Consider the following 14196-nt stretch of genomic DNA (forward strand, 5'->3'; position numbering starts at 1 on the left):
CTCCTACATCCCCCTGGGCCCTCACCGCCCGGGCCCCCCCGCCGCTTCAACCCCAAACGGGGTCAGAAGGGCGGCTGTGCTGCCGCAGGACTGGTCTGCTGGCCCGAGGTGGTGCACGGAGGGCGAATCACCCATGCTCACATATCTCAGTAAAGCAGGGAAGTTTCAATGCATGAAAATATGTGTCTGATCAAAACCCCAAGCTCTTGGTAGAAAAATGCCTACTTCAACCAGTATTTACCAAAATGGGGGGAGTAACAATCAAAGAAAATGCTCGGAAATAGAAATCATCTCAAAAGCACTGACTCTGCTGCTGCCAGGGCTCGGGCAAGCAGGAGACACTGTGCCTCAGGAAGCGTGGGAAGGAGCAAGCACTTCATCCCTTCAACTTTCTGCTCTAGTTTCAATTGTCAACAAATTCTTGGGGGGAGGCACCGAGCTCCAGACATCCCACATGGGAAAAGCTTGCAGGTGAGCAGCAGCACCATCGCAATCCATCGCTGCGTGCCGGTGTCTCGGCTCTCACACAGCTCCGCACCCCCACCAGCGCCAGCTTCAACCCAAGCCGGCATGTGAGAGATGGACGAGGATGTTTCTAGGTCACTATCCAACACCTGAAGTTGGGAAATCTACCGTGATTTGCTCACTTTAGCGACCAGCGTTCTTCAGCATTGCTGAGCAACTGCATCCGAGCAGCAGGCGCTCCTACAAGCGATGGCATTTTAATCGTCCTCGGAGGTCAGATGCTCCACTGGGACCAGGGGAGTGGGCTGCATCTGTGCCCTCTGCCAGGCTGCCCACAGGGAGTGAGTGGAGTGAGGCGGGGGCTGCGAACGCGAGTCTGAATGGGGACGGGGTAAATGCAGAGCGGACAGCCCCAGGAGGCCACGTCTGCCCAGTGATGGACAAGGACCAGAGGGTGTATGGTGCTTGGGGTTGGACACGCCAGCCCCGGGACTATGGGACCTACCGCTGGAGTTGGGACAGGACCTGCCCCAGTGGGCTGTGCAGATGCTGTCCTAAAAGCACTGTGGGGTCACTCCAGCACCCATGCTGGTGTTCACCCTGTGGCCAAGCTTCTTCCCCCCGCCAGTAAATAGTTGCTTTCTGCTGGGGCTGAAGCTGCCACAGCCAGCCCAGGAGCACCTCGGCATCGGATGCGCCCTCTGAGCATCCCACAAATGCGCTGGCGTAGCTCAGCTCGCTCCTGGGGGTAAACGCTGCTGGGAGCAGGATATTGCCCAATGGCAGTCAACAAAACTGACTTGAAAACGGTGGCCTTCAGAAGTAACGAGTGACTCAGAAGCATCTCAGCTCCAGGGCCCGGCCAAGGCTCCTGGCAGAGGCTGAGCTTCCTTGAGCACTGGCTCTGAAAGGTGGCCGGCATGTTGGGAAGCCGCAGGCTCCAGCATGGCACAGCCAAGCACGTGCACTAGATGCAGAGGAAGGACTTAAATCATCCACCGCCACACCGCTCTCCACTGAAGTCAGTGCTCACGCTCACAGCATAAATCTGGTGGCTTGGGGGGTGCTGAGGCTCTGCTGCACAGCACCACCATTGCCTACCTGCCCTCCTCTTCCTCCTGGCATAGGGAAGAGCCCCATGGTGGCTTGACCCCAGACCTGCACTCACCCGCTGATGATCTCCTTGTTCTCGGCCCGGATGAAGTGCTCCTTCTCTGGCGTCAGGATGCACAAGGAGAATTTCTGCCCTGTCCGGCTCTCCCCGTCCACCACATCCGTGCACTGGTTCATGTTGATGGTGCCCTGCGGGAGGGTTGTCGGCTGCAAGGGGAAGGAGAAAGGAATAATGTTTAAGGACACACGAGCAGATGAGTGCAGAGTTGAGCCCTAAAACCTCTCCTGATGGACACCAGGATCCTACACACCGAGATGCACTGCCCACCAGTACCCAGACCCATCTGTGTGCCGTGCTGGCACACAACAAAGCTTGGTGCTGTAATCTGGGGACACAGACCAGCAGGTATGACTCCTGCCAGCCCAATCCAGCCCACCCCAGTTCACTGCTGCCAGCAAGACGCTTCTCCTATGCCAAAGACCCAGGGAAGGATGGCTGCCCCGCTCCAGCATGGGGACACCAAGGCAAGGCACCCATGGGTTCAGAGCTGCAAACCATCTGGGGTGGTGAGGTGGCATCTGGGGACAAGGGGTGGCAAAGGCCCCACTGCCCTCAGCGCAGGACAGCTCCAGCACTGTAGACAGGCAGACAGACACGCATGCTTGGTTTTTCCCATTAAAGTTAACAAAACATGGAGTTTGCCAAGAAGGGACCACAGCATGGAAGGGACCTTGTTCATCTGACGGGCTTTGCAAACACAGTGTCACCTCCCGGCCCCCTTGCTCCAAGCAGACACAGTGGAGTGGGACAGGCAGTGACTCTCCTGGCCCGAGGGGACGTGGAGGGACCCAGAGGGGTGTCAGCACTGACGAGAGCTGACAGGTCCATCTGGAGCGGTGCCGGCTCATCCGATTACACCACGGCCACCCGCTCCCGGTGCATGGCGCCCGCAGCCCTCCCTCCCTGAGCAGCGATGCCGTGTCTCCCCCATCCTCAGCCTGTCTGTGCCCCGCCAGGCTCGGTGACACTGGGGTCCCCCCCGCACCCTGGCGCGAATCTGCACCCAGGGCATAAACAACTGGGTGGAGGGACCCCTCCAAGATGCCAACGGCACCAAAGGATCACCCAAAGCAGCCCACAGCCACCTCCTTGCCCTGCCAAAGCTTCCCTGTACCATCCAGATGGCTGCGACAACGGGGAGACGGATTTTTGGCAGATGCTGTTAGGGTTTTTACCATGGAAACTGGCTCCCCTGCCAGTAAAACCCCTCCGAAAGCAGCCTGTGCCACGCAAAGAAGGGGCAACTGGGGAGAGCTCGACGGCCCCAACCTATGACCACAGGAAATTCAGATCAGCCTCCCTGAGACCTCCAGTTTACCCATCTGCGGGCCATGGGAAATAGCCCCCTTCCCCAGGAAAAGGGCTTTTCCTGCAGCTGTGTCCCCTTGGGTGCCAGTCCAAGGGTGGCATGGAGCCATCATGGGCACTGCAGCAGCTATGCCCAGCACAGGCACACAAACAGGACCGGTCGTACATGAGGGACACCAAAACCTCCTCTCTTCCTTTGTGGAAACCAGCATCAGCATCCACAGACCCCACGGGACGGAGGGAGGGAAAGCAAAGCCAAGCCCAGATCCCCCGGCACGTCGCTTGCACAGCCGCCCGCCCTGCACCGCCGCGGGTAGTCGGCTCCTAAGAGCATTTTTTGTCTTAGACAACAAAAATAAAACCCCGTTTTCCGGGAGCTATAAAAACCCAACGGAAAAACTTTCTCCTGCTCCAAGTGAAGTCTTAGAAACGTTTTTGTCTCACTGGCCTTCGGCACAGCCAAGGTCTCCAGGACTGTAAGGTCTGGGACTGACCCCCTTCCCCACTCAGAGCATTTTTGCACCAGGGAATGCAACCAGAATGGGGGAAAAAAAGGGGATGAGGGCACCTCCAGGAGGGAGCCCCAGTCCCTCACGGGGACCCTGGGCCACTCGGTCCCTCTTGCCACAGGCACCCCTGGACTCCCCAGCAGGCCCTGCAGGGATTTGGGAAGGAGCTGGCACAGGAGGAAAGGAGGAGACAGACAGCTCCCTGCAAACCCCGCCTGTTCTCCTCTCTCTTCAACCCCACGGCAGTGTTGAAGGCGGCTTCCCCCGCTGCTCACACCCAGCCCCGACCCAAGCGTACCCGGAGCGGAGGAGCCGGTTTGGGGCCCCCACCACCACTGGGCCGGCCCTGTGAAGTGGTTTTGCTGCACACCGCTCCTTGCGAGGGTGAACGTTGGCATCTTGCACAGCCCGACGCATGGGTCCCCGTCCACCATCGCGCCTCCGAGCCAGGACGCCAGGAAAGGGGCTGCGAGCAAAGCCGGGACTGTCCCCCTTACCCCTGTGGCCGGGGACAGGATGGGCACCAGGGATGAACCCTCCACCCCACGGCAGCCCCCCTGTGCCCCAACACCTCTCGGCAGCAGATGAAACCCGACGGACCAGCAGCCACGCTCGCTCGGGATGTAAATTCCTTTACACCCTTTATTTCCTTCCTTGGAGGCAGCGCAGCCACTTTGAAGCAAAGCGCAATGCAAATGGTGCCAGGTGGAAACGCACGCACGCACACGCAAACACCGTCGAGGAAAAGGACAGAGCTTGGGCAGAACTGCATCCCGGGAGCGCCTTGAAAGCGGCCGGGGGTCTCCGGTGAAGGAGGTCGCGATGGCACATGGCTGCTGTCCCCGAGGAACCCAGAGAACGGGGACGGCCCTTGTGTGCCGAAGCTGTGGTGGTGTGGGAGCAGGGGAGATGGGAGAAGCTCTGTAGGAGGCAATGAGGACACACGGACCCCTTCACTGCCTCTGAGCGGCCACTTCTGCACTGGGTGTGTGGGGGGGTGTTTCTCAGGGCTGGGGATCCCTGGGGAAGGATGGGCAGAGCTGGTCCCCAGGCTGGTGCCAGGGCAGGTGAGGACTGCGCGGCTCCGGCAAGTGGAAGGGAATACATAAATGCAAAAGCAGGGAGGTGTTCTACAGCAGAGACACCAAAACAATAACAAGGCTGGGACTTCAACCAGCCCTTTGAAGAGCAGATGCTTTGATACAAGGTCGAACCCAGCGTCGGACCCCGGGGCGGCTTCACGTCCAGGTGAAGCAGGAGCGGATGCTCAGGCTCAGCTCCAGCTCCAGCTTCTGGATTCTGCCAGTCCCAGCCTTGGGGACAGCCCCATCCCCAGGTGCTGGCCCTGCCTTCACCATTTCCCATGCTGACGTCAGGGGATGGAGCACGCAGCTACCCACGACTGGATCTGGTGCCCAAGTGTTGGAAGCACAAGAGAGTGCACCCACAGAGGAGACACCATTACGGGCACCACCACGAGCAGCAGCTCTGCTCGGTACAACCAGCCGCCTCCAGCCCGGCGAGCGGTGCAGCCCCCTGCCGCTCGCCAGCGCGGGGAAGGCAGCACCCGCATGATATGAGCAACTACAGCTCTCCACGCTGCCAGTATGAGCAGAGGAAACGGAGCCAAGAAACAATCACGTTGCTGTTTCCCTCTGGTGTGACAGATCCATATTTACACAGACACATGCTTGCAGCATTCCCCTTCCATACTACACAAACTCCTCCTCCTCTCCCTTCCTGGGTGCCCAAGACGCAAGTGACACTGTGCTCTCCACATCCACAACTCCAGCAGCCTCCGGACGAGATGCAGGGACCTTCGGATGGATGCTCTTAGGATGCAGAGCCGAGCAACTGCAGCATCCCCCAACTTGGACAGTGGAAAGGAGGGGAAAGAAAGAATGGGGACCTCTTACAAGCTTGAAGGAAGAAATCCCAAGCGGGGCATTACTGGGGAGACCCAGGTGCTGTGGCAGGAGGATGCTCTGTGGGCGATGAACTTCCAGGTGCAGGGACTGATGCTGTAAGTCAACAGTTTATCTGCATGAGACCCTCATTTCCATACGGTTTTGCAGGGCTGAGGTAGAAATACAGCATTATTTAGACTCAAAAATTTCCTAATTTTCTCCGAGTACCTTCCCCATCATTTCTAACATGTGTGCATCGTAGGGGCTCGAGCCAAAATACAACGGAGCTTCACTCAGCAACGGCACACAAAATGTTTTCTGAGCAGGTAACCCCGCGGTCAAGCTCCCGAGGCTCTGCCACGGCCTTGGTGGGACATGGCCAATGCCCATGCCGTTCTCCGGGGCTATTACACAACGTGGGTTGACGAAATCTGGAACACAACCTTTAAAGAAAGGCGATGGGGCAGGGGGAGGAGGAAGCCAAACAAAAGGGACATTTTACTTTCTGCCAAGAACCAGGAGAGGAAGAGAAAAAAAAGAAAAAAAAAAAACCCACAACCATTTGTCTATCTCGCATGGCAGGCTGGTTGCCTTGGCACCGGAGCCCGGCTGTCCCGGGGGGGAGATCGCGGCTCTGCCGTCCCGCTCCACCGCGACGCTGCACGGGAAGGGCTCGGGCTCCGGCTGGCTCTGCCCCGGCTCCCAGTGCCGCCCCAGCGCAGCAGGGAGACGGCGGCGCCTGGGGAAGTGACATCCACGCTGCCTCCATAAATGCTTCTTGACAAATGTTAATTCTCCAAGCTAAAATATTCATGAGGGCGGCTGCCGACGAGCGTGCTGCTCATCCGCAGCGCTCCTGAGTACTCTGCAAAGGCTGCTGCCCTGCTTGCTAAAAGCTTCGCCCATCCCTGGTGCCCGGGTTCGGCTGGTCGCGGTGCTCAAGGCGGGATGCAAGCAGGATTTTGGCTGGGCTGTGGCGCGGGAGGAAGACTCCGCTGCCCCATTGCCACTGGCGCATCAGAGCAACGTGGAGACAACCACGCCTCGGGCGAGGGCAGCAACGCAGCTTGGACAGGCAGCTCCCAGCACCAGCACAGCGGCACAGGGAACCCACACCAGCACCGCCTTCACCATTCCCAATGGTGGCCAATACCAAAAAAGCACCAACTTCTTAAAAAGTCACATGGAGCTCCCTTTTCAGCCATGCGGGGCTATGCACGGCCTCCCTAAATCCCAGCTGGGGATGCCCCGTGCATGCACTGGGGGTGGCTTTACTGGCGAGCTCGGCTGGGTGCCGCTGGGTGCTCAGCCTGCCGGTGCCAGTGGGGCGGCCGCGGTGCGCCCCGAGCTGCCCAGGCGCCGGGCAAGCGGGGCTGGTGGAGCAGCAGGGCTTTAATGAGCATTTTAGGTTTCCTGCCACTAGGCACGAGGCTATCAATACAGCCACAATGCGACCGGAGCTCTGCGGTGAGCAGATTTTATTACACTTATAGATCGTCTAACAAGCTGAGCATCCTGGATTTATTAAATTAGACAAAGGCCCTTGAAAACAACCTCTGCGGGCTCTGCAGAAGGATGGACTGGAGCAGTGACCCATCAAAGCGGAGCAGAAGGTTGTGCTCCTCCATTGCACACCTCCCTGCAAACAGGAGCGCTCCCCCATCCTCGCCATGCCCACGGCAGCTCTCTGCTCGCCCTGTGCCATCCAAGAAGGAGGCAGGTATCTTTTCTTGGCCACCTGAGCACACCTTTCCCACCTGCAGCCTCCCCGTATCAGCAGCTACTGCTCAGTGAAGCCTCTGGGAAACCTCCAGCTTGCTCAGGCGGTGCACCAGGCAACAGAAAAGCAGGTTTTTACCGTGAGCAACAGAATGCAATGGAGATATCAAGCAACACGCGTCCCCCTGCACCTCTGCATGCACACCTTGTGCCTCTGTGCAAGAAACAAGGGAAGATGCCCCCAAATCTCACTGCTGTCTGGACTCTCCATCCAGCCAGAAGCGATCACCTCCTTTCGCAGATGGAGGCACAAGCAGGGTGGCTCTGGACCGGCAGCACACCTGGCTTGTGGTGCCACCAGCAGCCACCCTGTGCCAGCGCAAGGAGGGGACAGGACACCTGCCTACGGTGTGCAGCCAATGATGCAGAAAGACCCCCTCAGCTGGATAAATGCCACAACACTTCCCCAGACCCATCACACATTTCCCCACCGTTGGCCCCTGCTTCTTCATCACCGGCATCGACAGCCAGCTCCTGAAATTTGTTTTGCTGGAGGAGCTCCCCGCAGCCCCAGGACACCCACCCCAGGGAACCAGATTAGGGAGGTGGGCTTGCAGGATGGGTTAGCAAGCCCCATGCATGCCTGTCCCTGCAAGCCGGGCCCTTGTAGAGCCCTCCCGAGCCTCTACCAGGAGACAAACCATCACCAGCTTCACTTTTGCCAGAGGGAAGGAATTTTCTTCCCCAGGAGCGGTTTGGGGAAGGGGCAAAGCGCAGAGGTTGGGCAGGAGAGTTCAGCCAGGGGCCGCTTTTAAGTGGAGTTGGTGTTTATGTCCGCAGACAGCAAGTCTAAACACTGAGCGAGGCCACGAGCTGCCTTGTGAACTGGCCACGAGCTGCCTGCGAACTGGCCGCGAGCACCCTCGGGCTCCTCTCCCACCCATCGCCACCCCAGCGAGGCACGGGCAGCACCCATCCCGGGGGTCCCCAGGCAGCAAGTTTGGGGCCACGCATCGCACCCGCAGCCCCGTCCCCAAGGGCACCCATCTGGGGAGTGTGTGCTCGAGAGGAGCGAGCTCGGCCGGGGCTGCACGGGAGGCTGGAGCCGGCTCGTCTTGGCCTTATATGGCGATTTTCGCGCCGCTCTTGCAGCTCCCAGCTGCTCCCCACCCCAAAGCGGGGTCGGGAGCTGGCAGCCAGCGCCTAGTCTGTCTCCTTCCTGTTAACCTCTTTCCTGCTGGATGGCCTCCGAGGGGTCCGTGCACGATGGGGACGGCCGTATCCTGTCCTGACACAACTGCCCGCACTGGGCAGCGAGGGTCAGCAAACCTGGTGGTGGTCACCAAGTGGGTGCAACCTCCCTCGATGTTGGGGTCCGACCCTCTGGGTCCTCGGCAGCATCCCCAAATCCAGAGAGCGCTTCAGGGGAGCTTGCACCCATGCACACGCGCGCTCCACATCCAACGCTGATGGAAGAGGGACAGAAGATGCAAAGAACATCAGCACCGTGACGGGAACAAGAGCCAGGTCCCACCAGGATGGGGGTTGAGGGGCCACTCCAAGCCACCATCCCGGCTCTTCGGGGACCAAAGCAAAAGGCCAGCGTTGCGCAAAGAGCTTGGAGCAGCCGCTCAACCCATATCCCAGCTCTTTGGGGACCAAAGCAAAAGCCCAGTGCTATATGGGCACTTGCTGGCCCTGCTGTGCTGAAGGCACAATCTTGCAGCCCTGCAAACCCCAGAGTTATTCTTCTCTCTTGCTCTCTGGGATTTAAATGCACTTAAAATGCAAAATGTCCTCCTCCCCTCCTAGGAGGCGGGTGGGAAGAATACATGATAACGGATCCGACCCCATCTGCTCGCAGCTGCCAGCGTGGCACCCTCCCCGCTCCCCGACGTGCAGGCACAACAGCTACTCAGCCAAAGGGGAAGCAAATATCTGCCGCGTTCAACTGAGTTGTCATGGTAATCAGCCCAATGGCAAAAGCCTGGCGAGACCAACCACGCGCCAGGACAGTACACGCGGCGAGGGACCGGAGCTTGATGCAGGGACCATGGCGGGCGAGTTGCCTGGAGAGGGAAACACAGTCGTTTGGGGGTGGGAAGGAAAGGCGGGCTGCATTTGCATCTTGATATTTTAATTTTAAATTGCGCTGTTCCAAATTGGCCTTGTCAACTTTATTCTCCACCCCCTCAGTGTAGGAGACAAGTCCCAGGTGGTCCCTGCACTGCGCACTGCCAGGCACACACGTGGCAGGCGCTCACCACCACCACCACCGTGCACGCCGGCTCGCACATCCCACCCCAGGAGCAAAGGGCTTCATCGAAACATCAGAAACCATAGGAGGACTCATACGGTCACCCACACGTGGAAGATGGTCATAGATACGGTCATGCCAATTTTGGAGACAGCTCAGGAGGTGGAAAGCTTGGGTCCACTTAGGACGATCTCCACCCATGTTGGCCAGCCACCCAAGCCCTGTTCAACCACAGCTGGACCTGGATTTCTGCTTCATAGGTGTGAGGGAAACAGCTCAAGCATCTGCCTGGGTATCGTCTGTGCTGCACAGGCAAGGCTGAACCGGGGCAGGCTCTGCCCAATGCCCCAGGCTGGTCCCCTAACCAGTCACACCAGGGCTGAGGCTGCTGCACTGACTCTCCAGACATCTTTTGCTTTCGAGCCTAGAGTTCAGTAGAAAAACTGTCGAGAGGGGCAACGGCCTTGCTCCAGATCCTTACGGCAGCTACGAAAAGGTGTGAAAGACATTTGAGTGAAAAGGGCTTCACACCTTGGGAAAAAACGTAGGAAATGAACCCAGAGAAAAACTCCCTCGCTGCTCAATTTTGAAGCCTCTCTTCTTGCAAAGTGAGAAAATAACTGCAGTTGATGTGGGCTTCAATGTTATTTACAGTGCCAAGTGCTGCTGGAATGACTCCCAAGGTCTTCTGTTCAGCACTGCTCCGACCTAGGGGCAACTCCCACCACGGCCAAGAGCCACCCAAGGTGCCACCACCCTCGCAGCATGGAGGTGTGCTGCAGAGTGCACAGAATCTGGGCACTGGCTGAGACGTACGAGGCCACCCCACCCTATGTAACACCCAAAATAGGACTGTGTGGAAAAACTCAGGAAGATCCAGACTAGAAATCTGGGAGGAGAGAAGGGGCTGTGGTGGCAGCTGCTGCTTCTGTCTTCTCTGAACCATTAAGGATGGGCACAGCCAAGGTAAGAGCCATCCAAGCAAAGCAACAAACTAAATCCATCAAAGCCCTGTACCTCCCTAAGCGAATCCATCTCCCCTCCAGCCTAGAGGGGGAGGAGGGACAGGTCTCCTGGTCTCCAGCCATCCCATGTCTCCTGCAAATGCACCCAAGCAGAAGAATCAGAGCAAACACACAACAACAGACTGAGCCATCAACACTGTCACAGCCATGCGAAGCCACCTTCGATAGCCGTCGTCTTGAGCTCTGGGTAATTTAAGGCCCTGCATTACACCGACTCAGAAAGCACAGTGAACTGCACACAGAGCAAGGTGAAAAAGGCACAATAAGAGTAAATAAAATGGTCAGACATTTCTTGGTGTCTCAGTAGAAGAAAAAGAAAAGAAAAAACTTTCAGTTCCACATAAACTAGAAATTTTCTTTTTTTTTTTTTCCCGCTAAAACACAAAAATAAAGGAAGGAAAGCACCACCTTGCAATGGACAAACTCAGCAGAAGCCTCTCAGCAAATCTCTGCTGCAAACTCTTACAAGACATAGGGTTAGACAGACTCAAGCCAACTTCATCCAATCAGCAGACCCAACGCTGTACCACAGGGCCATGGCTGCAGTTTCTCCCCAATTTGGCTTCTTTTGGGCTCAGCTGAACTGAAAAGTTGCTCGGCAGATTTTGCTTTATAGTGTGCAAAGGCAATTTATTTGCGGTCAACGCTTTTCCCACCCCACCGGGCATACACAGGTCACCCCATGCCCGCCTGATCTCCCTCCTGCGGGGAAATAGCAGACTCTGATCCGGCTGCAGCAAAGCAGACACCAGTTACATCCCACACTACATATCTCCTGCGGGAGCCATGCACTTGGGTGCTGCCGCCGTGGTGGGGTTTCCCCCAAACCCCAACTTTCACCCCCAAGAACTGTCAATAGAGCATCTTGCACCAGCGCTCAACGACTGCAAACGAGGTGGGGACAACCCTGGGGATCGGCAGCACCAGATCCACCAGAGGCTCAGGCAACTCCCACGGGCGCAGATGCTTCAGTGGAAGTTCTTGAATCCGGCCAAATTAGCCTGGAAATCTCATTACTCCCCAGCACTGCTCTTACGAGCTTTCCAGAGCTTCCTGCAGGGCTGGGAATACCACGCGGACGGGCTCCCAGGGCGCTCGGGGGTCTGCAGCTGGAGGTGCGAGGGCCAACCCAAGCAGAAGAGGTTGGGTTGGGTTGGCCAACCAAGCAGCAGCTACCTCTTGCACCCCACGCCTCTCCCCTATAAAAAACTCCATACCTGTTCTGCTCTGCATCACTCCCAGCAACTTCCAGACAACTTTGGACTCTGCAGACCTTCCCAAAAGCACAGGCTGTAGCTGGAGAGCGTTTTTCAACCTTTGACCATTGGCCATCCCACTGAATGGCACAAAATGGGAGACTTTTTGGCCAAGAAAGCCAGTTCTAAGGAGAAAAGCTCCCAACAGGCGCACACGGCTGTTGCGGGGCAAGCAGACAACCCGGCAACAACTCGAGCTGGGCTTTGTGGCCACGTTCAAGGTGCGGTGGAGGCGCTGATGCAGATAGCCAAGAGCAGTCCTGGGCAGGCAGGCACTGCCAGGTTCAAAGGCAAGCAGCACCCGGTGGGAAAAGCACTTTAAGCGCCTGCCACAGCCAGGGACAAAGGCTGGGAATAACACACCAGGTTGCCGGAACTGTCCCCGTGTCCTGGGGGAGCAGCATTTTATCCCTAAACCTGCTGCTCCCATCTGGCTCCTGCACTTACAGAGGAGTTCAGGGAGAGGAGCAAGTTCACGGCCGTGAGCTGCTCCCGGGAGGACTCCTCACAACCTCTCCTTCGGGAGCTGCAGTTCAGCCCCATCAGAGAGGAACAATCTGGGGCTGGTGCACCCAAGGAGGTTTCTCCATCCCCCATGCCTGGGACAACAGACTTCACCCCCCAGCACTGGCCTGTGCATGGCATTAACTGCCCATGCAAGCCAAACATCCCCTTCCTCCACACATCTGCTCCATCCATAATCCTCATTGTCCCTCCCCTAATGGGAAAGCAGCCAGAGAAGCAAACCAAAACCCTAATTATATCCCAGTAGCTCCCCAGCGCCCCGGTGATCTGCTGTGACTTCATCCATGAAGTTGCAGTAGGGCTGATGAAACGAGAAGGAAAGGGCCAAGGCTGGGAGCCCTCCAAAAACCCACCCTTTCTCCCCACTCGCAGCATCACAACGGGTGGAAATCCCGTGCAAGCGCAGGGTGCTGCCGGGACACGTCTAAAACCAACCTGTGCTCCCGTCCTCTCCGCCTTCTCTCCCCAGGGACCCTGTCACCCACAGCAAAGAAAACACTACAAGCATCACTGTGTAGGGACCGAAAGGAGAGCGGTGGCAACCGTGGGCTGCAGCAAGAGAGCAGCCCGCGGTCTCGCTGCCGGTCCCCAGGGCACTGTTTGGCCACAAAATCACAGAGCGCCACAGCTACGGCACCTGGAGCCACGGGGCATGAAAGAGCAGTGACCCCCGGGACCTCAGCCCCGCAGCAAGGGGTGCAATGGCAGGGGAGAGGTGGCATGGCTCTGGGGCGCGTGCCAGGAAAACACGGGGAAAAAACGCTCCCTGGTTAAGTGGGAGCCTTCCCCACGTTCCCACGGCCCCCAGAGCACCCCAAGCCCCCCCCCCGCAGCACCTCTGCGCCCCCAGGGACCTGCTCTCCCTTAAAAGCAGAAGAGGTGGCAGAGGAGCCGTGCTGCCCGCGGCGGGTGGCAGGGTGCAAACCATGTTAATATACACAGACAAATCGGCTCCTGCATCCCGCGGGAAAGAGGTGAAGGGTAACCTTAAGTTGCCGCGCACGTGATTTACCTACGGTAACTTTAACTTTCAGCAAGACTGACTACTGGCTGGTTTTTTTTGTTTCCTGCTCACAGTCAGACTTCAGCGACTGCAGGGAAGGGTTTCTTCTGCAGCTTTGAAGGGACAGGGCAAAACAAAAAAAAGTCTTAAAAAATAACTATTAGCAAAAGCACATTCACACGCTGTTACATGGGCTGGTGTTTTTTTCTACCTTATATATTTTGCAGCCCATAACAACTCAATGAGCAAGACCAATAACAAAACCTGCCTGAGAATTCTCATTTTTCACCAGAAATGCCTCAAAACAGCATAGACAAAAGGTGGAAGACTTCTACGAAAACCCTGCATTCAGTAACCCTGAGAAAAGCCGTTTACAAAACCTCACTGAAGACCTCAGCTTGTCTCCACGCAAGTTTTAACCTGACAATGTCCCTTTTACAGACTCCAAACCTGATGAATAATACATGGCCGGGATAAACCAGAAATATAATATTCGCTAATGCTTACCATAACAGAGAAACAAGGACTGCAAATAAGTAATTTATTAACCCCAAACCGTGTTGCTGCTTGAACAGAGTGCACACCTCGGCTTTTGGCCCCAAAAACACCGGTGGAAAGTTTGCTCTTGAGTCGTGGTAAGAGCACGCCGAGGGCTGGCTGAGACCCCCCGCTCTCATTGCGCCTCCAGCACAAACATGCCTTGTCCTGGACTCTGGGAGATGCCGATAGGGGGGAAACCCCTTAGAGCAAGGCTAGGAGCTGCCATCCTCCTTCCTCCTCCTCCTCCTCCTCCTCCTCGGGGGCTGCAGCCGCCCCTTTTCCGCCGGGAGGAGAGCGGTGGTGGGAAGCCCACAACCCCACGCTCGCCTGCCGCTCCGGCCGCTTTCTCAGGCATTCCAAAATTTGGCCAGAGCCTCTTTTTGCAGCACCACCACCCACCCCACCCCCCCGGGCCGTGGCTGGACGCCTGCCTAATTGCGTATTTATTTATTTCTGCATTTTCCCAGCTCCCTGCACACACTGGCGCAGGATGGGGGGGGTGGGGGGG

The 14196-nt window shown here is 57.4% G+C and overlaps 1 protein-coding gene across 1 annotated transcript in view; it reads right to left on the reverse strand.

The window, feature by feature from the left end:
- The window catches only part of MPRIP (myosin phosphatase Rho interacting protein), a 77487-nt gene that overhangs the window by 40275 nt on the left and 23016 nt on the right, over positions 1 to 14196 (reverse strand). Inside the window, 1 exon segment of the mRNA XM_009889220.1 lies at positions 1634 to 1785. Within this exon segment, the coding sequence (XP_009887522.1) occupies positions 1634 to 1785 (152 nt within the window).

The sequence above is a fragment of the Charadrius vociferus genome, unplaced genomic scaffold (genome assembly GCF_000708025.1).
Source record: "Charadrius vociferus isolate BGI_N301 unplaced genomic scaffold, ASM70802v2 scaffold787, whole genome shotgun sequence".
NCBI classification, from domain to species: Eukaryota; Metazoa; Chordata; class Aves; order Charadriiformes; family Charadriidae; genus Charadrius; species Charadrius vociferus.